This window comes from Pongo abelii, chromosome 3, assembly GCF_028885655.2.
Source record: "Pongo abelii isolate AG06213 chromosome 3, NHGRI_mPonAbe1-v2.0_pri, whole genome shotgun sequence".
Taxonomy (NCBI): domain Eukaryota; kingdom Metazoa; phylum Chordata; class Mammalia; order Primates; family Hominidae; genus Pongo; species Pongo abelii.
Window position 1 is genome coordinate 5,094,249 of NC_071988.2, and position 25,256 is coordinate 5,119,504.

The 25,256-nt window shown below is 50.0% G+C and overlaps 1 protein-coding gene across 14 annotated transcripts in view; it reads left to right on the forward strand.

Annotated features, from left to right (window-relative positions):
• AFAP1 (actin filament associated protein 1) overlaps positions 1-24,785 on the forward strand; it is a 179,476-nt gene extending 154,691 nt beyond the window's left edge. For 7 of the 14 annotated variants that reach the window (XM_063723774.1, XM_063723775.1, XM_063723773.1 and 4 more), the window contains 5 exons: positions 4,419-4,533; positions 8,413-8,577; positions 10,354-10,544; positions 14,355-14,519; positions 19,498-24,785. In XM_063723774.1, coding sequence (XP_063579844.1) covers positions 4,419-4,533; positions 8,413-8,577; positions 10,354-10,544; positions 14,355-14,519; positions 19,498-19,524 — 663 coding nt within the window. In that variant the 3' untranslated portion in view covers positions 19,525-24,785. Of the gene's footprint in view, positions 1-1,657; positions 1,910-4,418; positions 4,534-8,412; positions 8,578-10,353; positions 10,545-14,354; positions 14,520-19,497 lie in introns of all 14 variants that reach the window. The other 7 variants (XM_054553673.2, XM_063723767.1, XM_063723766.1 and 4 more) reach the window with 2 other exon arrangements.
• Positions 24,786-25,256: the final 471 nt, after the last annotated feature.

Here is a 25,256-nt window from a genome sequence, read left to right on the forward strand (position 1 = left end):
CCTAGCTACTCAGGAGGCTGAGGCAGGAGAATTGCTTGAGCCTGGGAGGCGGAGGCTGCAGTGAGCTGAGATTGTGCCACTGCAGTGCAGCCTGGGCAACAGAGCAAGACTCCATCTCAAAAAAAAAAGTTCATATTTATGACCTAATATCTGGCATCGTGGCACTGTTTCAGCTTTCGTAATGTTTACCCATTCAGTGTTCCCCCTGATGCTTAGACTAAGATGAAAGTATGCACACTCACATACTTTAAACTAGAAACTTCTGTGAAGTCTCTGTAGGTGTTTTTCTGAGTCTTCCGTGTGACTTAATCTTTGGTATTTTAGGAAAATGATAGTCTCGTCTAGACGGTTTTAATAACTCTGGACAAATATATGCTAGGTTGTCATTATGAAACTCTCGTATCCGAGTTTATCTGCAGGAGCCGTTATTTCTAGATCACAAAAATAGACACATTGAAGTGATTGCGGAGGAATACAGACACTCCTACTGCAGAATTTTAAGTCTTTTCTATTTTTATAACAAAAGGTTGTAATTACCGTCTGGCAGAAAGGACTATGCAGGAAGACTATCAGCGGGGTAAAAGAAATATGAGAGGAATTAATACTGCCTTTCTTGTCATGCCAGGCAATTTATAAAGACCTTTAACCCTGAAAAGGCCCTGGCTGTGGTTATCAGTTTTTGAGTTAATATTTTAATACCCATGTTCTCAGATTCCTGTGTCCCATGCAGTGGCATGTAGCTATTTTAGTCCTTTGTTAGAGATTTTCTGCTAAAATAAAACCATCATCCATTAGATTTGGAAGCATCTAATTTTCTATGAGGATTTAAGTTCTCTTTTCACAGACAGTTTTGGTTGTGTTGGTTGTGGCACTTTCTTCAGTACAGAGCAGGGGACAGAGCGGGTGTGTGTTGACAGTTCCCATAGGACTTGGGTCACTGACTCCTGCACAGGGGCTTGGAGGAGCCTGCAGGTGGTCTCATGTCCCCAGAAGGAGCGCGAGACTTAGCGGCAGCACCGTGTGGGGATGAGCGCGCCCTTCCCTCCGCTCTGCCACTCACCAGCTCCAGGCCCTGTCTCTGCTTCCATTTCCCTCTTTTCCCCCCAATGACTGTGAGACGAAGTCAGCGTCCAGGACATGGGAAGTGCTGTGTAAAGCATCAGGTGCTCTGCTAGGACCTCGTGTGTCTTCATGTAGACCCAGAGCACCAGGCCCCTGGTCCTATGCTCATTCCTCCCCTTACATCCACGCCCTGCGCTAGGAGAACTTCTGAGCCCTGGGTTCTCTAAAGAAGGAAATGCCAAATCAACATTGCTTTTTCTCTTTAAAAGACAGGACAAAACAAAAACTTCATAATCCAAGGGTTTTGGGAATGGTTTAAGGAAAAAAAAATTTTTTCCATAAGGCTTCAGAAGTCAAGTCCTTTTGAATCCACCTGCATGCTTGTGTTGGGTCTGTGTGTGTGTGTGTGTGTGTGTGTGTGTGTGTTTGTGGGGGTGCATGCCTTATTGATAACAACTGCAGTCTGTGTGCGGGAGAGTGTTGGGGTGCCAATGCTATGCTAAATGCCGTACTATTAATAAATGACATCTCACTGTGCTAAAAGCTGCTGTTTCCTGTGTCCAAGTCACTAACCACAAAGCTATGTGTGTTGCAGTGGGAACCAGAAGACAGCTTTCCTGCTTCCTGCAGCAGAGGCTTGGGAGAAGAGGTGCTTTATGATAACGCAGGCCTGTACGATAACTTGCCGCCTCCGCACATCTTTGCCCGCTACTCTTCTGCTGACAGAAAGGCCTCTAGGCTGTCTGCTGACAAGCTGTCCTCTAACCATTACAAATACCCTGCCTCCGCTCAGTCTGTCACTAATACCTCTTCTGTGGGGAGGGCGTCTCTCGGGCTCAACTCGCAGGTACGGCATCTTCTTCTGTAAGATTCTGGAACCACCTTCAAGTCACATTGCTCCAACAGAGTTTTGCAACTTGTAGTAAATGGGACTCATCAAAGGCAAAGCGTAATGTGTTTTTTTTTTTTCTCAACTAGAATATAATTTGCAGCCTGACTACCAAGGAACTGATGAGATATTTCTAACGAGCTCATGGTTTATCTGAGCACTGTGTTTCTTTGCCCACATCTGGCTCTCTTTCTGTTCTTGGAAAATTCCCCAGTGAAATTTTGTGAATTATGTCAACTAAAGGCAGAGAATTTAAAAGAAACGGGTAATAAAACTTTCCAGAAGATTCTTGAACAGCAAGTTTCTTTAGTATGTTTCCATTACACTTAATGAGGAAGGGTTGACTCCGTGTTGTCATTGCTTTTGATCTTTAAACATGAAATAGATTATTCAGAGTATGGTAGTGTTTCTCCATGACAAGTCTAAAGGTATACTCCCCAAAACTAGACAATGATAATAAGGACTTTTTCAACATGAAATAGATTACTCAGAGTACGGTGGTGTTTCTCTATGACAAGTCTAAAGCTATACTCCCAAAAACTAGATGATGATAATAAGGACTTCTGATGACCATTGAACAATAATAACCGTGATGTTGAACTGTTGTCCATTGCACGCCCTGTATGTATGGCAAACAGTAACATTTCAGAGTAATTTTGTGGTGTTAGGCCTTTTTTAAAAAAAAAAAAAAAAAATGAAGTCTCACTATGTTGCCCAGGCAGGACTTGAACTGTGGACTCAAGTGATCCTCCTGCCTTGGCCTCCCAAGTAGCTGGGACAACAGGCACATGCCACCGTGCCCAGCTTATCATGCATATTTAACCTAAGAATTTTTTATGCTTTGCCTAAAGACCTAAGCCCATATGTAAGAATAGGAATATACAGCAAATGGGCATGTTTTAAATACTTGTTTTTTCATCCATTCTTTGGATAATCTTAAGAAAATAATGAACCAGATAAAATTGTAGAATTGTAGATAGTAGTGACTTAGAACAGTAGCTCCCAATAGGTCGGCTTCATCAAAAATCAAATGCACAGGTTGGTGTTGCTTTTTGGTTTTTCATGATGGTTGTTCAGATCCCATCTCTGGGGATTCCCATTAAGTGAGTCTGAGGGGCCCTGAGCTAAGTGTAGTTGGGGACTGGGGGTAGGGGATCCGTTGGCCTCTTTTGAGGACTTACGCTGAAAAGTTGGCAGGTTATGTTTTGTGTTCACTAAGTGAATGTGTATCTGTCTACGTTTCTACCTGTCTTTTTATTGGCATTAGAGTCGCCTTAGGTACAAACCTGCCACACAGTTTGCCATCTTGCACGCTTGGATTGTCCCCACATTGGTTGGGAATCATTTGATGTATGGTTCCCACGTGGAGTTTTTGTTACTATTGTTCCCTTTTGTTTTGATTTTGTTGAAATAGGAAACACTTTTGCAAGTTAAATTACATGACCTCTGGGTTTCCTGTCCTCATTTGGTCATTTTAATGGGAACCTATCGCTTAATGGCAAGACCTTGCACTTTCTGAGCACTTATGTGCCATATGCTCTATCCATGTATGGCATGTCATCTGATCTTTTTAGGAACCCTGTGGGGAGGTATCTCTATCTTTATATTTTTAAATGATCAAATGGGGGCTCAGAAAGTTTAAGTAACTTGCTCAACATCTCCTAAATGATAGAGCCAGAATTTGGAGCTAGATCTCTCTGCCTCCCAAAAATTGAGGCCTACAACAGAAGGAAGCTGTATCATGGAAAAAAGCATGGGCGTGGATGCTGGAGTGAGCCTTTGCTGTCATGCTGAATTAATTAAACAACTGAGCTACATGTAAGGTCACTTCAGCAAAATGCAAAACGTGTTGGCCTGTATCAGTCTCAGGAGTAGAGTACTATTTCACTTTTTCAGAAACCTGTAGTTAGTGGAAGTTCAGTTTCCATATTATTGCTGCTGTGCCTGTGTTATACTTCTCTTGCTTCCTTCTGCGGACTCCATCGGCGAGTAAGAAGGTAGTCACTTATCCCATTAGGATGTCACTCAGTATGAAAGCACTTGGAGCAGCAGAACTCACACTGCAGGGTCGTGCTCCTCTCCTAAAAGGCATCCCACTGAAATAAAAGCTGCTTGTCCTCAGAAACACAAACTACTCCTCTCAGCGGATTGCTCTGGGGTAGTCAGCTGCCTGCACCAGCTTGGTTAGTATTTGTGATCTGCCAGTAGAAAGGGGCCACTTCTGCAGCATTCCAGCGGAACACATCCTACGGAGCCTCTGCCATACCCTCCTTAGCCATTCCCCAGAATCCCAGCAGCCCAGTGTTTGGAAACCATCTTGGTTTTCTTTCACTTTCGTTTTTTCCTCCATCTATGCTAGTTTCTACAATACTTAGAGACTGAAAGAAATGACTCCAGAAAAAAAAAAGACCAAGATTTGTTCCACTCTGTGTTTATTTTTAATGTTCTTATATGTTTATTTCAACAGCTCAAGGGTAAAAAGCCCCCTATGGCGTCTAATGGGGTCACAGGAAAAGGGAAGACTCTGAGCAGTCAGCCAAAAAAAGCAGATCCCGCGGCTGGTGTGAAAAGGACGGGTTCGAGTAAGTATACCATCGGATGTCTTGCATTCTGGCTTCAAGTGCACTTGGTGGAGCTGGGCCTGTCTGAGCCTGCCCACCCGTGACTGCCAGCTTGGGGTCAGCTGGAGAGATGGAGTGGTGGGCACCGTCATCCTTCCTCATTGGCCACATGGAAGGACAGTGGCGATTTCAACCCAGCTTTTCTGACTGTGCTTGTAAATTGAAGCCCAGAACTGGTGTGCTGCCTGTGGGATCGACTCAGCATTTTAAAATAGGAGGCAGTTGTGAGTACAGGTTGCTTGCAGCTCTGGGTGGCCCTGGGCTCCAGGTCAGGAGACCTCAGCTCCTGTCCCTGATCTGTGGTTGTCAAGCCTTGCAAACTCTAAACTCAGCATCTTTATCTGTCAGACGTAGACACATGGCTCCTGTGGTTGGTGCAGTTGCAATAACTGAGGTAATACACAGACCTCCAAGCACTAGAGCAGTATGAGGAGTTCTGAGGAATGGTTATCCTGCGGTGCCTGTGGTCTACAGCAAGCCATTCTTATCCCATCCCGTTTACTTCCCACAGCCACTTTGTAAGCGTAGGCATTATCCTCTACCCCATCATAGAAATGAGAAAAGAATCACCAATAGAGTAAGCAGCTCCCCCAAGGCTCACAGCTGGTAAATCACAGAGCCAGAGTGGGTTCCAGGCTTTCAAACTCCACATACAGCCGGAAATAGATTGGGCAGAGAAGCATGAAGACATGAGAGACTCAGCCTGCCTGGACTCAGCACCCTCTTCCCTTCCCTCCGGTAGATCCATCTAGGGCGATATGTCATCTCTTAAGTGTTTGTATTTGCATTAGCCCTCATTATGTTGGATGTCTAATCAGGGAGCCAGCCAGGCAGCATTTTTTCACTCCGGGGACTCAAAGATACACCAAAGTGGTCCAACGGACCCACACATGCAGGGCCGCAGTGTGGGGATTGACAGGTGAGGGGCTCCTGAGTCCATCCGGGCATGTCCAGGAAGATTTCCCAGAGGAAGAAGGTGGGAGTTAGGTGCAGATATTGAGTTTGATGTGGTTACATGCCATCGCCACTTGGGATTTGTACCTGAGATTTTCAAATCTGAATCTGTGCAACTGGTAGCCAGTCTCTGTGCTAATGAAGATGAGGCCGGCTAGTCCCAGTTGGTAACCCCCACGCCAGCTGTCGAAGAGAGAGCCTCCCATACCGACACGTGCCAACATCCATTTGCCCTGTGGTTCCGTTTTTGGAGTCAGAGCATCCACGTAGGGGAATGGAGAGGCTGGCAGTGTCCTCGGCCATGTTCGTGAACGAGGCTTGAAATCGCTCCGCAGGACCAGGCTGTGTCTACCCCAAGGAAGTGTGTACATCCCTGATCTAAGCTTTTCTCCACCTCTGTTCTACCCAACATGTTGAACAGATAGGTTGGAGCCAGTTGGGCCAAATCCTCCCTCCTACCACCATTTGTTTAATGTACTAACTTCCTTTGACCTTATCTGGCAAATCTTATTTCCTGAATGTATCGGGTGTATTTACTTTCACCTCTTTTAGTGTTGTTTCTTTCGGGAGGGGCAGGTCGGGGAGAGGAGCAGCTCGCACCTGGAAAGCTTTGTTATAAGCAAAATGCAAACCCCGCGGAGTCTCAGTCGCTGTAGTGTTTCTCTGTCAGTACCTGTGCTGACTTTATTTCCTAGATGATTTATTCCTTTATTTTATGAGATCTTCTGTAGGGAGTTTTTATTAACTGTGGTGACATCTAATGGTGACAAAAGAGAAAAGTAATGGCATTCCGTGTTTTTGCTGAATCCAGCCAGTTGCATTATAGATTAGATGGGATTTATTACATGGGGACCAAAAGATGTGGAAATTTATAGGTTATTGCATTGAGTTCATTGGGGAAACAGCTTAATTTAGAAATAAGTGAGTAGAGTTTGGACTTGGCCCTGTTTGCAAAATACGTTGTTACCTTAGCTGCAAACAGCGATCCTTTTGTTTCAGATTGTCGAATGCTTCGCCTCTCCTCAGGCTGCCGACCCTTTTGCTGTCATTCTCTGTGTTTCTTTTGATTAGGGGAAAATTGACTGGGGAGTGATCACTTTTTATGCCTTCATAAATGCAGTATTTCATTGAAATCATGATGGCTTACATTGCAAGAATTGGCAAATCCAGCATTTAGGACAGGTGCTAGAAATGGCTCCCTGCTATCCCTGAGTGGACAAGGCTCTGGGAGTTGCTTGTCGCTGATATGCTAAGAATTGTCAGTGAATGTCCACTACATCAGGCGTCGTATCATTTTGTTAGATTTTTTTCAGATATAACGTTCTAATTTAAAACACACACACACATATCTCATTTAAAACACGCACATGCACACACGCACGCACACACGTGCACACACACAGGATTCCTTCTCGTTTCCGCTTTAGAGAGGGTGAAGCTGAGCTTCTCCGGAGGGTGCTTGCAGAGTCATGTAGCAAGGGAGGGTGGAGTGTGGGTTTCTAGCCACCTCTCTGAGTCCAGTGTTTTTATTCTGAATCATGATGCCACCCCTGTGGCTTCTACCTGAAGTAGTTTCTAGCCTCACTAGGGAGTCAGACATGTGGGGCGTGCAGTCAGGAAGGCCTGGGAGTTGCCATCAGGCGTGAGTGATTGTTAGAAGCAGCTGGGAGATCACGGAAGCTTTGAAATCGGTGATCCTCCATCCGAGTTTTGTTAGAACCTTCATCTCTTCCATGTGTCTTAACAAGGAGGTGGTGTCCTAACTTACTGTTATTGAAAAGCCAACATAATAAGAGGAGGAGAGTGTGGGGTCAGGTTTTGAAAGCTGTTTTCACTGGTGATGTGATGTTGCCAAGTCTGTAAATTTTCCCTACAGCTAGTTTCCTCTTCATTTATTCATTTTATGAAATAAGCATTTATGTATTGCCCATTTGTGTTTGTTCTAAGTGCTTTATAAATATTTAATCCTCATAACCACTCATTTGAATTACCTGCTCTTACTATCCCCGTTTCACAGATGAGGGAAACTGAGGCACAGAGGGATTCGTGCCCTGTTCCAGGTCATGCAGCTAGAAGTGTAAGCTGGGACTCTTTCCTAGACAGTCAGGCTCCAGGTACCGCTCCTGGTTCCTCTTCATGTATCCGTTGTTCATTCATTCACTAAACAAGCATTTATTATGCCACACTCCGTGCCGGGTGCTGATCTCAGTGCTGGGGGTGTAGCAGCAATTCAGAGCCAGTCAGATGATGTGGCCGTAAGGAGCAGATACTGCGGTGTTATGGAAGTATTTGAAGACGTAGAGAAGGAAGCAAACTTCGGACATTATTTTTGATAGTAATAGACTCCTGTCTTTTCCGATCATAGAATGTTCACACTGCACCTTGCTGCAGACTAATTATAAGCCATGTGCCTCAAAGGGAAGTGAATTAAAGGAATTTCCTAATACTGTTTTTGTTTTTAAAAATTTGATTGAAAGAATATTGGAGAATTTGAACTAGTCACTTTTCTGCTTGGTTCACACCAGCCCTGTCCTTTTTCTTGTTGAATTAGCAAAACAACTGGCTTTGCGTTTGTTTACCGAGTTGGCTGATTCAACAGGCTTTTTGAGTTACCCCATTATCTGCTTGAATAAACCTAATTTTTTTTTTGACATGGGGTCTCACTGTCATCCGGGCTGGAGCAGAGTGGCAGGATCACAGCTCACTGTAGCCTCAAACTCCCAAGCTCAAGTGATTCTCCCACCTCAGCCTCCTGAGTAGCTGGGCCTACAGGCATGTGCCACCATGCCTGGCTAATTTTGTATTTTTTATAGAGAAAGGATCATCCCATGTTTCCCAGGCTAGTAAACTTAATTTTTAATTGCTGCTTTTTTTTTCCTTCTCAAGATGCTGCCCAGTACAAGTATGGCAAGAACCGGGTAGAAGCAGATGCCAAGCGGCTACAGACCAAAGAAGAGGAGCTGCTGAAGAGGAAAGAGGCCCTGCGGAATAGGCTGGCCCAGCTCCGCAAGGAAAGAAAAGACCTTCGAGCGGCCATTGAAGTGAACGCCGGTATGAAGGGTGCGGGTGACTGCCCAGGGTGCATGTTTGTATTAGAGACTGGAGATTTCATTCTGCTTTGCCCAAAGGACCTATTGCTCACCGAGGCTGTCATTTTATGTAGTAAGAGTGGGTTATTTCACAGTGTTTCTTGGAGCTTGGAAGCATTGCTGGTAACTCCAGGGCAGGTGCCCATGTGGTCAAACATGTGACGTGCAGGCAGAGGCCAGGGCCGGACCCACACGCTGCTCACCAAGGCAGGGGAGGTGCTGGGGCACCTGTTCCAGCTTCTGGCGCTGACAACAGAGATTGTCTGGAGGATGGCCCCTGTATCTGCAGGGCGCAGTAGATTCTGGGCACTGGGTAGGAGGGATCAGCTGGATTTCTCTACAGAGGGTAGCCCACAGGAGTCAGTAATATTCAGAAGTCCAGACAAGGGTAGAAGCAGCCCTTCGTTTCTTGAGAAGGAAAAAAGGCGAGAGCAAGGCAGCATCTGTCTTGGGATGCATCAGGGAAGAGGCCAGGCTAGTGGAATACAGACACCAGAGAGGGACTGAAAGTCAGGGGCGCAGTCACAGAAACTGAGTCTGCAGCCAGAGCGGCACCCCTGGGCCAGGCGTGTGCATTCCTGCTGGCGGGAGCTGGTGCTCAGCTCCTGAGCCTGGGGCGGCACAACTTACATACGCATGGCCTCCCTTCCAGCCTGGTGCTTAGACTGCACAAGACTGGCTCCTTAGATTGAGATTGTACTAGCCTGGGCTGGGACGGGGGCTTCAGATGCCTCAGAGGCCTGGGCGGTCCAGAGAGGAAGCTGCAGCCTCCCCATGGCTCACCGTGCGGGGAGGAGCTGATGCACACCCAGGCTTGCCATGAGGGGAGGAGCTGACGCACACCCAGCAGGTGGTTAGCAGCTCCAGCCTTGCTGGACTTTGTGCCTCAATGATCTGATGAAGGGAAATGCTTTTGGAGTTTAGAAGAGGGAAGGCAGGTGTTGGCAGGGCAGGTCAGGCTGACCCTATAGGAGGCCCAGGATGTGGCCTGCAGCCTGAGGCTGACCCTACGGGAGGAGGCTGTGTCAGAGAATGGGACGGGGCATGGAGTTTAACAAGACAGGAGCAGCATTTCTCCTGTGTTCCCAGCTTGCAGGATAGTGAAGATGCAGGAGGGCCAGGGGTGCTTTTGGCTTTGAAAAAGAGAACCTCGCCTGCCGGCCACCACCAGCCCAGACCCTGGGCACAAGTCCGTTCACCTCTTGGGATTGGTGTTCTCATCTGCCCAGTGGGTGCATCTTAGGTCACTGCAGCAAACCTCAAATAAAATAAGTGAACGTGCTTTAAAGAAATGTGTGCCACATCCAGTAGAGATGCAAGCTGTGCTACTCTTCATCGCCTCGGGCGCAAATAAGATGACTGAAGGATCGGTGGAGCGTTAGGGGCGGACAGGGTTCACACTCCAAGAAGGTGGCAGCTTCGGGAACTGTGGCGTTTAGGGTCCACGTTTTAAAATGAGTACATTGAGGCCCAGAGCCAGGAGCTCCCAGCCTTCGTGAGAATCAGCATCTCCTCTTTCCTGCTCTGAGTCCTCACAGCTGCAGCAAAGGGAAATGGTAGGAGAAGGACTCTGGTCCCTTAGAGAACTGCTGAATTTAAGTTTCACAACGAGGACCTAAGTCAGGGGAGCTTGACCTCAGACGTTTTGTGGAAGTTCTTCTCGGGGACCAGGTGCCTTCTCTGTTGTTTGGAGAACCTGTGCCTGCCGTGGGAGTAACGGTGTTTCTGGGAATTCCAGGCAGGAAGCCGCAGGCGATCCTGGAGGAGAAGCTGAAGCAGCTGGAGGAGGAGTGCCGGCAAAAGGAGGCAGAGCGAGTCAGCCTGGAGCTGGAGCTGACAGAGGTCAAGGAGAGCCTGAAGAAAGCACTGGCGGGTGGAGTCACCCTGGGGCTGGCTATCGAGCCCAAGTCAGGAACATCGAGTCCACAGGTGTGTGTCCTTCTGGCTCACCTCGGAGGCTGGTGCGGCCTTGCATGACCGAGGGCCAGTGCACCCAGAGAGAATGCGGAGTGCCTCTGGGGCGTAGCTTGCTTGTGGCCCCTTAGCCTGCGCAGCAGAAGACAGTTCATGTGTTAGCATCAGACACTTTCATCAGCCGGGCTTGTGTTCCCGACATGCTTTCTTACCTCTCACTGAAATGTTAAAAGCTGCGGAAACACTGAGTCTGTGTCTTTCCCCTTTGCACGATCTGTTTAGAACAGATCCAGTCCTCTTGTCTCTTCTGAACCAGGTCCTAATTTGATGCCAGTTCATTAGAGCCAGTGCTTATGAACTGTCTAACATGTTTGAGAGTTAAGCCAGGTGCTGGGGAAACTGAAATGAATGAAGCGGTCTGTGTCCTCTTAGAATTGAACAGAACAAAGTGGGGTCCTCTTCCCATGTGAGTCATCTCTGTCCCTGGTTTGTCTTCACTCATTCGGCTGAGACCGCTGAGAACTTAGATGTCTTCTCCACTTGGTCATTCTGTTGAGTCTCTTGTCTTGTGAGTTGGATGCTGTCACTTCCATTGAGCGAGGGAGGCACTGGGCCCAGAGGAGTAAACACGCCTGCAGGGCAGACAGAACAGGCAGCCGGTGAGGGACGGCTGGACTTCAGCCCCTGTTCCAGCCGAAACACCGTGCGTGCCCCTGGGTCCCCACACACTGTGTCCCGAACGCTCCGCTTCTAGGTCCTTCTTTCCAAACCCCCCAGGTAAAATGCTAAGCCTGGTTGAACCCACCGCTGCTCCTCCACATGAGCCCTGGGCAGGTTTGTGGGGAAGATTGACACATTTATGAGTTGACGGCAGCCCTGAGTTTCAGTCACCTGCTGGCCACTGCCGGGCACCCCCCACACGGCCTGTTCTTCCTTACTCTCCCCTTCTCCTCCAAGCCTCCCCCGTTCCCCCATCCCCGCCCCAGTCTCCTGTGGCACCCCAGCGATCACCTCCAACCCAGAGGACAACCTCCCTCCCGCCTGCAGAGCTGAGCAAGCAGCCAGATCACTGCTCTGTCCCCAAACCACAAACCCAGCCACTCGTGCACGGTTCTTTCAGGTGTTCAAGAGGTGGCTCTTGAAATGACTTGACTTCTCTAGGCCCTGAGTTTTTCATCTGTAAATAATAATGGCCACTGCATAGGACTGTGTGTGGACGCCAGGGCTTGAAATGACTTGACTTCTCTAGGCCCTGAGTTTTTCATCTGTAAATAATAACAGCCACTGCATAGGACTGTGTGTGGACGCTTTTGGCACAATGCCCACTGAATCGCCTGTGTTCATTTACGTCATTCACGTCTTCCCAAACGTATACATGCGTTCATTCATTCCACTCATCTAACAATTGCTTGTTGATATCATTATATACATTACTGTTATATATTACATAAAATCATATACATTCATTTATATATTATATATAAAATACAGTTATATATTTATACGAGATACATACTATTTTATATATAAAGGTGTGTGTGTGTGTATGTGCACACATATGCATATGCTGTGTTCCTTCTTGAACTCCTGGGCTCAAGTGATCCTCCCACCTCACTTCGTGAGTCACTATGGTTACCGGCGGGGGCCACCGTGCCCAGCCCACGTTCTGTGCTCCCTCTGTGTGCTACAAACTGTTCCAGGCCTGCAGTTGTGAACAAGATAGGTGAGAATGCCTGTTTCATGGAGCTTATATTCTCATGAGGGAGGCAAACCAATAAAATACGTTGATGTCAGATGCGGACGGATCTGTGGAGAACAGTGAAGCAGGACTGAGGGGTGCAGGGGGAATTGGAATCCAAGTGCTAGGAGGTGCCTTGGGTGTCCCCAGCCCCTCATCCAGCATAAATGGGGACAAGAGCATGGTGGGGTCAGGTGTAATGAGAGTGGCAGTGAGGCTGTGGGCATTGGCTGGGACAGGGCAGGGGTCTTCCCTTGCTTCATGGAGCCCTGTGCCCCTCTGTCTGTGATCTGAGGCAGGAGTGCACACAGTCCCCCATGCTGCTTGTCCTGCGTGGAGGGTGATGGCGGGGCGGGAGTGCTCTGAGGAGCTGTCCCGCCCCCGTCCTCTGGTTCTGTTTGAGTGGAGGGGCAGGGCTTCCTGGGCTCTGGTCAGTGCCTCCATCCTACCCTTCCTGACTTCCAGACACCTTGGAGGATCCTTCTCCTGTGTCTTCAGCTTTTCTGTCAGCTTTTTCCAAGCATTTAAGGATTCTCTAGTTGAATCCATTCTTTAAAAAAGGTTCTGCCTGGCCTCCTGCTTCCCCTGGTGACTGTCCCCTTGCCCTGCGTTCTTGCCTTTCCTTCCAGGGTGAACTTTGGAAGCAGTTGTCCATGCTTGCAGTGTCTTCTGCCCCCCCACACCTCCACTTTCTGGATGTGGCTTCCCATTGCACCTGCTTTCATCATGGTGACCCTCGGCATTCCCATGCAGTGGATACGTTAGTCCTCACTCTCCGGTTCCAGTGCCCTTCTGCACAGCTGCCCACTGTCTTCTGTGGTGGCTCCACGTTCTTCCGCCCCCATGGCCTGAGCTTCTCTGTGGCCCTTTCTCCAGCTCCTGCCTCGCCACCCCGCCCCCCACTTTTCCTTTGTCCCAAGTATCCTTTGGGGGCCCGGGCCTGGCTTGCTGCCTCCGCTTCCCCCCTCCCAGTCCACTGTGCTTTGCGACTTTCCCCTCTGTTTTGAGGGAGGATGTCCTTGGTGCTGTCCTCTGTCCCAGCATCTGGGGAACCACTCTGCACCGCTGTAGCCCAGGCCGCATCCTCGGGAGAGTGGCTTGTTCAGTGGACCCCTCTTGAGATGCAGGTCTTCGGGTCACCTGCCCCTTTACTCACAGCCTGACCTGGCCTCTGCGGGACACAGATGTCCTGATCATCATTCCATTGTGTTCACTCACCACTACCCCAAGCTCCCTCCCCGGCAGCCAGGGGCTGCCACTGCATAGGTCAAGTTGGCTGCCTGGGGATTGTGGTCAGTAAAGCCCACAGGGGACCCCAAGCTGCCCATTTTCATGGTAATTGAAACAATGTTCCATATACCCTGAGCAATATTTTTTACATAACACATTTTGGCAGGAATCCTAGGAAGCGTCTCTTCCTTGGAGACTTCATTTGAGAGAAGGCTCAGCAGACTGTGGCATTTTTTTTTCCCAGAGAGTAGTTTGGGATCCCATATGGAAGAGCCAGCGATGGGGGCCTTGGCAGCTCAGGACACATGTTGTTCTATTTTCACCTTCCCGAACACCTCCTCCTTTGGCATATGGAAGCTGCCGTAAACACTCGGAAGGCCTCTGTGCTCATGGTGCCTGCTTTTCTCCAGCGAGCCCCGCGCAGTGGGGCTGCATCCCGGGAGCCAGTGCTGCCCTGAGTGCTGGCGCTTTCTGCTACCTGAGCATCTCTAGGGCGCTGACCCCAGAAAAGCTCTGAAAACCTTAAAGCACTGCACAAAGGGACCAGTTAGAGGCGGCAGCAGCTGCGTGCAAGAGCCCAGCTTTGAATGCAAAAGACTTGGGCAGGAATCCCACCCTCACTGCTTCCCAGGCACAGCCAGGAGTCGGAGCACCCTTGGAGCCTCCGCCCCCCAGCCGTGAATGCTGGGAGACGCTCTAGGGCTGAGGCACTGACCACGTGGCGGTCCTTGCTGCTACTGCTGTTATTTTTGCTCATTTCTAAAACTTATTTCTTCCTTGAAATAAATCATTTTCCTGCTAGAGAATACAGTGGCCCAGAAACTGCTCCTCACATGGGGTTTTCTCTCTCTGTTAAGTCTCCAGTGTTCAGGCACCGGACCCTGGAAAACTCGCCCATCTCCAGCTGTGACACCAGTGACACTGAGGGCCCCGTGCCGGTGAACAGCGCGGCCGTCTTGAAGAAGAGCCAGGCGGCCCCGGGCAGCTCCCCCTGCCGAGGGCACGTGCTGCGGAAGGCCAAGGTAAGCCCTGATTTCTGGGGGTGCTGGTCTGGGGGTGTCCGGGTGTCCTGGGCAGGCACTTTAAGCTCCCAGCATTCTCAGGTGTGAATAGGGAGCCCATTCTTCTTCCTACTCCATCCGTTTGGCATTCAGCCTTCAGTAGACATCTTGGAATGGGTGCTTATCCAGTTCTCACCACCCCACAGATCCTCTGTTAGGAACCGGGTTCTCAAAGGTGAACAATGACCTGAAGGTGCTGACCGTTTAGCCCCAGTGCCAACAATCGGCTCCAGGGTCATCTCAGATGCAGGCAAGCCCTGGGCTCCTCTGGACTCGTTTTCTCATTGGTGGGGTGGAGATTAGACCAGGCGACTGCTGAAGTCCTCTTCAGCACTTAGATATGTGATTCTTTAGAAAAACAAAGAAGAGGGTCCAGGAATAAGCTTTCCCCCAGCCCCTCCCTAGCGCTGCGAGCTGCATGCATCGAGCTCTGAGGGCCTCGGAGGAACCCGTTTACTCCCTCCTGGGGCCCCTTCCGGTCTTCTCATGGGATTAGCCACTAGCAAGTTTTGATGCTAAACTTTAAAACCTCAGAAATCTTTAAAACACAGTAGTTGATCAAAGTGAACAGGTCCTGGCTGCAGCAGCGGAAAGTGCTGTGTGTGGAAGCGCATGGGGTACGATGGTGTGGGGAACCACGGGAGTGTGGCTGGCCCTGCCCCAAGGGGCTGGAACACAGGGTCCTCCTGTACCGGCTCTGTGGGTTCCTCTCGTTGCTGGAATTAACGTTTCTTTTTCTTTTGAGGCAGGGCCTCACTCTCTGGCCCAGGCTGAGTATAGTGGTGCCATCACAGCTCACCATAGCCTTGACCTCCTGGGCTCAGGTGATCCTCCCACCTCAGCCTCCCAAGTAGCTGGGACTACAGGTGTACACCATTATGCCCAGCTAACTTATTGTATTTTTTATAGAGATGAGGTTTGGCAGTATCGCCCAGGCTGGTATCGAACTCCTGGGCTCAAGTGATCCTTCTACCTCCCAAAGTGCTGGGATTACAGGCGTGAGCCACTGCGCCCAGCTTGGCATTCTTTGCAGCTTTTGGAGCCCACTCCGAATTGGCTGGGGATAGGTGTTTCCTGCGAGATGGGAATATGAGTGCCGCCCCCCCTGCTGTGCTCTCTGGGGTGCTCACAGGAGGGCCCCTGAGAAACATGGTTGTCCCCAGCCTCCCAGAACAGCGGTCCTCCATAGCAGATCCGTGTACTGAAGACCGTGTGCGTCGGTGAGTCTGGGGGAGGAATGGCTGGCTGTCATCTCCATTGCTTTTCTTAGTGTTTACCAAGTGTTCTCAGTTGGTGACCACTGGGCTCACTGATGGAGGAATATGTTTTGCCTGGGGGATGTTTAGAATTGAGCTGCCCGATGACATCCTGCTTAGGACTCGCAGATGAGAGATGCTGTAAATGTACTTCATCTATTTGGTTTATCATCTAAGAAATTGGACTGAAAATTCTGTGGTCCCGACCCTCGAAAGGGCTCCCATCACCGTGTGTGCTTCCGTCATGCAGGGGTTCGGGCCCTCCGCTCCCTTCTGCTCCCTCTTGGTGAATGGGAAGCGAGTGATCCTGGGCCACCTTGGATGCACAGCCAGCTGTCCAGACGGATCACCACTGACAGGTCCAGAAAACAGCGGAAGCCGCTCTCGTCCCTCCAGCTGAGAATCTTGTGCAGAAATCAGAAGGGGACGGACTGAGCAGGGTTTCCCACGATTTCTGAGAACAGTGACAGGGGACCCCTGGCTGGAGGTGGTGGGGCCTGTAGACCCTGAGAACATGAATGCACTTGCATATCGTAAACTTGGTCTCATCTGCCTCCCACGTTTTTCTGGGGACCAAGGGGTCTGACGTATTCTGGATGTGGGAAGCGCTATCCCAGCTGCAATATTCCTGAAATACCTTCCAACTCTCGGTGAGGAGCATTGAACATGAGAGAGGGTTCTGGAAAGTCAGATGGCTTCCAGTCCCATGCCCCAGGGCTTCCTGGCTCAGAACCACCCACCAGGCACAGCTCCAGGCCAGGTTTCCCTTTGTCTGGGCAGGCCGTGTGCCAAGGGCCATCCAGGCATGGAAACTGTGGCTCAGCTCTGGGAGGTGCCCGAGGGGCAGGCGCTGGGCTGCTCCAGGTTTCATGCCCCTGCCTCTAGTGACACATTCACCTGGAGCCTCTGCTCCGAGTTGAGCGGAGTCTACAGGTTCTCATCCTGTCACTTATTCTGTGGCCAGTGTAACTTGGGCTTGGAAATGTTACTGTTTCCTCGGCTTGTTTGCTAAACACATGTGGCACCACGTGGAGGTAACGTGGGGTCCTCCCTCTCTCAAACCCCCACTGCCTGGGAGGAAACGGGAGATCTGTACAACAGAGGACTGCCCTTGAGCGCCGACCTCGTGACGTTGTCCCCTGGGCACCTTCTCTGCTTACAACGGCCCACATAGCTGTCCCAGGGAGGCTGCTGAAGGGGCGAGAAGGCATGAAGCGTACCCAGCTAACCATCCTCCCCTTTGCAGAGCACTTCGCCAAGAGTCTGAGAGTGCCTCAGCATGGTTTTGTCGGCGTTGTGGTTTGGTGTTTATTTCTGCCAGATTTGCTAGTGTTGTGCATTTAACCTTGAGTTGAACTGGAGCTTTTGATTTAGAAAAGGTGAGAAATTGTTCATTGTATGCAGCATGCAGAGACATGCAGTGTACTCATGACCCAGTTAATGAGCCCCTGGAAATAGTGGGAGTCAGGCATCTGCATCCCGGCGCAGGGTCACCACGCACAGAGAAGAAAGCCTCTCTTTGGTGGCCAGGCTCGGGCTCGTGGTGTGCCGGGTGCTGTGGTCAGGGCTTTCACAGACCCTTTCTCCTTTGATCTTCCCAATTGTGCTTTGAAGTCCTTGGTGGGACTCACGTTGTACCATGGCTCAGAGAGATGAAGCAACCTCTCCAAGGCCCCTCAGTGGCTGAGGCACAGAAGGTCTGGCCCTGGCGTCTGTGCCTTCTCCTGTCCTCCAGAGCCATCCATGCCAGGGAACACCAAGGGCCTCCGTCCTGCATGGTGTCTGCCGCTGCTCTGACCTGGGTCTGCTCTTTTGCCTCCTCTTTCTGGAACTCAATCCCACGGCAAAACCCCATTTCAAATCCACGTAGCTCCAGAGACTGAGTAGCCCAGGCTTCTGCCTCTGTGCAGCTGCACTGGGTGCTGAGGACCCAGAGATGAATGGATGGAAAGGAAGAGGTGAGGAAGAGCATGGAGGGCGCGTGTCCATAGGGGAGGGGCAGGCACATCTGTTGCTGTGACATGGCTTGTTGAAAAGCACAGAAACTGCGAGCATTGCCTCCCGGAGTCAGGACAAGGGGCACAGGGTGGTGGGGAATCACTGAAGCCTGGTCCTCAGGATGCATGAGGCTGTCCAGGTGACATCAGGTGGAGAACGGGCATGGGTGTGTGTAGAGAGAAGCAGATACGAAAGCCAGAGTGTGGCCTGTTGGGAGGCAGCAGGGCAGAGTGGAGATGGGAGGCCTTTGCTGTGGACCAAGTGGTTTTGGGGCCCAGCTTCATCACTTCGGAGCTAAGGCAAGTCACTAAGCCTCTGTCTCCTTATCGATTGATTGACTGAGACGGCGTCTTGCTCTGTTGACCAGGCTGGAGTGCAGTGGCGATCATGGCTCACTGCAGCCTCAAACTCCTGGGCTCAAGCAATCCTCTCGCCTCAGCCTACCGAGTAGCTGGGACTACAAGTGTGTGCCACCACACACCAGCCAATTTTTGTATTTTTTGTAGAGTTGGGGTCTAAGTTGCTCAGGCTGGTCTTAAACTCCTGGCCTCACGCAATCCTCCCACCTCACTCGGCTTCTCCAAGTGCTGGGATTCCAGGCATGAGCCCCGCACCTACCTGTCTCTTCACTTATGAAGTGGGAGTACTGTCCACCTTGCAGGGCTGTCGTCAGACCAGACATAGCCGCGCCTAGTGCATGGCACAGTGCCTGCCCAGTGCCCACTGTCCCTGCTCTCACAGTGCTGGTACTGCGTAGACCACAGCCATCTGCAGCCAGCACTCAGGGCCTGTGGATGGAACCAGCCCAGCTGCTCCGCTGACTGGATTTAAGCATCCACATATTTTAAAAAAATTTTTTTCTATTACAGTAAAATAAACACAACGTAAAATTGACCATTTTAAGCATTTTTAAGTCTACAGTTCAGTGGCATTAAGCACATTCCCATTGCTGCACAGCCATTGCCGCCATCCTTCTCCACAACTTTCTCATCTTCCCAAACTAAAGCTCTGTCTCCATTAAACACTAACTCCCCATTCCCCCACCCCAGCCTTTGATACCCACTATTCTACTTCCTTTTTTGTTTTTATATTTTTTGAAATAGAGATGAGTTCTCACTATGTTGCCTAGGCTGGTCTCAAACTCCTAGCCTCATGCCATCCTCCTGTCTGTGTGTCCCACAGTGCTGGGATTCCAGGTGTGAGCCACTGCACCCAGCCCACTTTCTGTCCTTGTTAGACTTCTCCAGGTCCTTCATATAAGTGAAATCGTTACAGGATTTATCCTTTTGTCATCGGCCTGTTTCTGCTCATGTCCTCAAGGTTCATCCAGGTTGCAGTGTGTGTCAGAAGGTCCTTCCTTTTTCAGGCCGAATACGTGGTGGTGTCTGTACTTGCCATGTTTTATGTGTCTGTCCATCGGTGGACACTGGGTTGCCTCAGCCTCCTGGCTGGTGTGAGTCATGCTGCGGTGAATAGGGTGTGTGGTATCTGCTGGAGACCATGCTCTCCATTCTGATAGGTAAATACCTAGCAGTGGAATTGCCGGGCCATCAGTCATTGATTCTGTTGAGTTTTCTGCAGTAGCCGAGCACCCACCCGCTCTGAGTTGAATGTGGTTGATGGCGTGGCTTGTCCCAGCCTGATCCTCATGCCCTGTCAACTTACAAGACTCTCCTTTCCTCTAGGAATGGGAATTGAAGAACGGGACATAGGGGACAGCAGCACCACTCCAGCCTCAGAGACTGCACACCCTCTTGCCCGTGTCCTCATCTGTGTGACGGCAGGAAGCTCTGCCCAGAGTGGCCTCAGCTGCGTGACTCCAGAGGCTCCACGACTGAGCTCTGAGGCCAGTGCCTCTCACCCAGGCCCACTTGTATTCTTTCTCCTGTATGCTGGCGCCTTTAAAAAAGATGTACTTGTAAGACTTTGGTTCCCAACTTTGTTAAAAAACAAAAAAAGTGATGGAAAGGTGTTTGAAAGGATGCTGTCAGGCAAAGTGACATCTTTCTAACCAGTTAAGCCATTGTTTTCACCGATTCCAGCCCAGACCTGGACTGAGGATGGATGGTTCCATGAAAACTTGGATTCGACGGGGAAGAGCTTGGATCCCCAGCTGCCCCGGGCATGTGTGTGGCTGGCACGTGGGCACTGGGCTCGCCTTGCATGCCCACCAGGAGGGCCAGGGGCTTACACAGTCCTGACGTGGACTTTGTGTCTCGGTGTACCCTCTCCACATGCCCGTTCCCCTCGTCATCAGAGGTAAAGGCATGAGAAAATCGCGCTGTGAAACGTTTTTTTACCTTTTATTATTATTTTTTGGACAGATGCTTTTGTCACCAAGACATGAAAAGCTGCCATTCTTCTTAACCTGTTTTTCAAGAATGTCTTTTTTATTGTTTGTCACACTTAGATCTAAGGATTTTTCAGAGGTTCCTTATTTTATTAATTATTTGTGCTGCTTTTGACAGGTAGCAGAGGGTTTTAATACTTCACTAACAGTATGCCCTCCTCCCCCTTGGGCTGGCATCCCCAGCCCTTAATCCACGTCGGAGCCGGCAGGTGCTCCTCACACCAGGAGCCTCTGGGGGCAGGGGCAGGCTCTTCGCTGCTGTACGGGACGTTTACTGCTGCATGGGGCCAGGGCAGTCCTTTGAAAGGGAAGCAAGTTCCGGAACTTGTTCCCTTATAGAACTATAACACCTTAGAGCAAGAGGCAGGAATTCCAGGGACTTGTTCCCTCATGGAACTATAACATCTTAGAGCAAAAGGCAGGAATTCCAGGGCCTCCTCTCCTTCCCCCTCCCCTTCCTCTAGCTTGTCAAGTTAAACCACTAATGTGTTGGTGGGCCTGGCCGTGCTGCCTCTCCTGAGTGGGGTGGGTGCAGGTAGGGCCTCTTTCCCAGCTTTCTTGCCTTCTGTGCAATATTTCTTGGAGAATTCGGATGCCTAAGGCATAAAGGAAAAAAGCAGAGTTCATAGTTTAGTTTGAGCTGGTATCTACCCCCTGGGTTTAAAAATCAGATTAACTTCTTGGTTTCCCAGAGGCCACTGTCAGGAATTCTCCAGTATGGGAAGATGCAGTCACTGATGACGAAATAAGTCACCCCTGAACGCCTCCGCAGATTCATGGAGACCAGTCCCAGCAGCGACCGCCCCTTCCCCGAGCATAGAATACAGTGGTGTCACACTTGGTGCAAGCCTTCTGTCCACCATCCAGAATGTCCTTTATCACACAGAGGAAGAGATGGCGGGAAAACACTGACTCCTTGGGTTTCCCCCAGACATACTTTCAGAGCGCCAGCCGTTTGGTGCACGGGACTTTACAGTTAGGATTCATGTTTAAGGTGGTGGCGCTTGAGGCCTGCAAGGGCCACGTTGGATTACTCAAGCGGGAGAGTGGTCTCCTGTGTATAAGAAAGTTTTACAACATGAATTGGAAGCTGCTTGAGTCCACCTGAACTTGAATTGATTGCAAAGCTATCTGCCGGGAACGGTTTTGGGTTCCTGAGCCGTCAGCTGGCCTTCCCCCTCTGATGCACGTTCCTCCCGGCCCAGTCCGTGGAGGCCCATCACGCCAGCATCCGTGACGCCAGCTTCCCACTAGGACATCCAGGCAGGTCGGGCGGGGATGCCACACGCCTCAGGGCCGTCCGCTGCGTTGCCATAGAGGAGCCCTCCCTCCAGTGGTCACTTCCCACCATTGCAGGCAGCTGGGGCCACTTCATATCACACAAAATGAATTTTCTATAAAGGGAAAAGTTTGCTCCTCCATAGATTTTTGCTGCCTTTGGGTCAAATAGTTTCCCCAGTTGAGGCTCTTGGGCCACTCTGATTGGCAGCCTGCTTTGCCAAAGAGAACTGTGCGAGGTTTTGGTGGTTAGTAAGAGAAGGGGTAGATGGCCAGCCTGAAGTCACGGTCCTGGCCCAGCACAGGTGGGCAGCAGCGAGCTGGCAGGTAGAGTGTGAGCAGCACGCAGAGTGTCACATGGGCCTTAGCCGTCACCCACCAACTTCCTCACCAGGCAAGGAGGCCCCGGAGCCTTAGCAGGGACTTGCCCGAGGGACAGCTGATTGGTGCTCGACTCCCAGCATGCATATTTTGTTTTAAAAACCCAGGTTTGTAATTCACATCCACAACCCTAAGCCTTTTAAAGAGGTGGCAAACTTTTAACGAATCCCATCCTGGTCCATGGAGCCTTTCAAAATGGGTGCCCTGGAGGGGCCTGACATCAGATGCCTTCGATGGCAGATACTCCCTTGAAATTTCACATTTCATCAGAAAGTTTAAAGCATTTACTTCAGAATAAGTTATTTATTTGTATATGTTCAATAAATATAGTTTTTAATTTATATCTGTACATATTAGACACACACGAGCCATCTTGCCAGAATTCTGACAGTGATGTCATTTTATTCCCCTCCCGAAACATGCCCCAGGAACAAGCACTCCTTGCCTCTGTGGCAGCTGCGAGTGTGTCCGATTTCATAACGAAGCCAGGCCTGGGGGCAAGAGGCCCAACAGGCAGGCCAGGGTCCCTGGAGAAGCCAGGATGAGGGGTGCAGAGGCCCGACAGGCAGGTTAGGGTCCCCAGAGAAGCCAGGATGAGGGGTGCAGAGGCCCCACAGGCAGGCCAGGGTCCCCGGAGAAGCCAGGATGAGGAGTGCAGAGGCCCAACAGGCAGGTTAGGGTCCTCAGAGAAGCCAGGATGAGGGGTGCAGAGGCCCCACAGGCAGGCCAGGGTCCCCGGAGAAGCCGGATTTCTTTGCAGTGTCACTGGTACTTAGCAGATCATCGTGTTCACAGGGGTCTGGCCACCAGTGCTAGGGTGCCGACCGCATTGCGAGGAATGTGGTGGCCACACGATGGAGCTGGCTGGAGGACAGGCCAGGTGAGGGGCCGACCCCTGCAGGGCTCAGGGCTCCTTCCATTCTAACCTTGAGCCACATCACTCTTCAGGGCTCTGCTCCTGGCTCTATTTTGTTAAGGTGTCATCAGGCTTCAACCTCCATTTATATATTTTTATAATGTTAAGCCATTGACCAACTTTTTTCATAGAAACAACTATCAGATTAGAGGGCTCGCCTTGGTCCCCCTCACCTGGGCGCAGGCATGGGCCATGGCTGCCTCTTCCCAGAATGTGGGGGGAACTGGGGCAAGGCCCATCTGTCTGCAGGGCCGGTAGCTCCCTCCCTCAGCTTCCAGAGTCTGTGGCAATTGCAGGGTAACCAGTATGGGTCTGCTGAGTCACCCCAGGCGCCAGACTCGCCCCAGGAGCACAGGCCACTGTCCATGCGGGCTTCCTTGAGACCTTCCCTTGGGGCTGGCGGGCGGCGGTTTACCAGCTGGGTCAGTCCCGTCTCGCCCCTCTGTGCCTGTACCCTGGCATGGCCAGGCTTAACCTTCCCCTGTATCTTACTCGTCCCAGAGCTATTACTGGCCATTTCTAAATAGACAAAAACTACCCTAAAAGGTGGAGATTTACTCCTTTTGAAAAGTCTGTTTCAAAAAGTGTGTCCTCGGCTCTGGAGGCCACCCCCAGGAAGGAGTTTGAGGTTCATTGTCATTATGGCTTGTGCACGGGACTCAAAGGGCAGCGTTGAAGGTAGGGTTAGGTGTAGGGTTGTGGGCAAAGCTCCCTTAGTTTGTGGCCACACCTTACCTTTCCAAAAAGGCTGTTAATTCTACTCACCCACTATTTGGGGGGATGTAAATTTTGCCCACAGACTTTGCTACCCAGGTGAGGTGCTCTGTTCATGCACGGAACTCATGTCATTAGACACCGTCCAAGGATGGGCAGCCTGCAGTGTGGCCGGCAACTGCCATCCAGAGAAAAGGCACCTCGTGCCGCAGGGCGGGACCAACACCCTGAGCTCACAGGTGGCCCCTGCATTCAGGTGGATGTCCAGCCTTGAAACAGCCTCTTCTGGGAGCACAGCACTGGAGGTCTCCAGGCATCAGGGTTGGCCGGCAGGGTGCCCTGCAGCTTACATAAAGGTCGTGGCAATATTTAAATGTTAAACTATTGCCTGCCTCTTACTTTTCCTAAAATAATTTTCTAATGGGAACAGTAACTTCAAGTTCATGACATAGTTTGAAGGAGGATAATTCATTTTTTCCTGGTTGTCACTGTCTTATCCCCATGATGGGCTGGGTTCATACTGTGAAGTAAACTAAAATGAAACCAAAACGTTCCTGCCGTAAACACGTGGCACAGCGCTGCAGAAAAAGCAAAGCCACCTCTATTCGTGAGTCTCCAAGCCATAGCAGGGCGTCTGTAAAAGAAGGGAAACTGCATCTAGGAAGTGGTGGGCGTCAGACGCATCCTTTCGCCCGTAGTTCATGAAATAGTTCCGGCTTTGGTATTCCAGAAAATCTCAACTTCACCGTGCACAAGTATTACCGGGTCTTTTTAGTGTAGCCGTGGAAGATACTTTCAAAAGGAGATCTTCAGATCATAATTCTTAGGGACCAAAGATGTTTTTAATGAGATAATCTTTTTGATTTTCTAACAAGAAAGGAAATATTCACTTTAAATTTTAACATCAACTTTTAAATGATATTCAGAATTAATTGACCATGGCGATACGTTGTAAAATGTTTTCATATTAAGAATGTAATTATTTCCTTATTGTATTTTTTAAAAGCTTAAAGTCATATTTAAAATTCTCTTTGAAAGAAACAGGCAAAGAAACAGCAAAGATTTTTTTAAATTAAATATGTTGGTAGTGCCCATTTTAAATGACTGTAAATATATTTTCACTGTTTCTCAATGTATTTAATTCATAAAGTAAAAATTTTATGAAAAGAAACTTGCAAGGAAAATCCTAGTTTTCAGTCCACTCGCCCCACTTTGTAGTAGCTTCACTGAATTTCCTGCTTTCCTGGTTGAATTTTCTACTGTTTCACGTGGTGTAACCCTAGACTGGCGCCCTTGGCGTGCCCCTTTGTGTATGAATAAACTTCTCTCCCCCAGCCCCGGTGTCTTGACTGCCCTTGGTGTGTGCTGCAGACTGAGAAGTGGCTGCTTTTCCTGAAGTCCTTGCTGTCAGGGGGGTGGGGGTGTCTCGCTGACGTTTGGCCACCTATGGGGGAGAGAGGGGTCAGGAGTGACACATGGAGGGAGGAAGTAGGCCGATGAAGGAGCCGTGGTTTGTATTAAAAAGTAGCTTCGAGTCTACAGACCTGAACATCCAGTTCAAGAGGCGTTTTGTGCACCTGCTGTGAGGCTGACTCTGTGCCAGGTGCTAGAAATAGAAACGGGTCAGCTACAACTCCTGCCCTCAGGGAGCTTGCTCAAGGCAAGACGACATGGAAAGAGATCCCGGGTGCGCCTTTTGTGTAGAGGACTGTATGCGGATTTCTGGAATCACAGAGCTGCCAAGTTTGAGGCCGTTGGGTGGGGTTTTTGCAGAGGAGTGGGGGTTATATGAGCTAGGCTCTCAT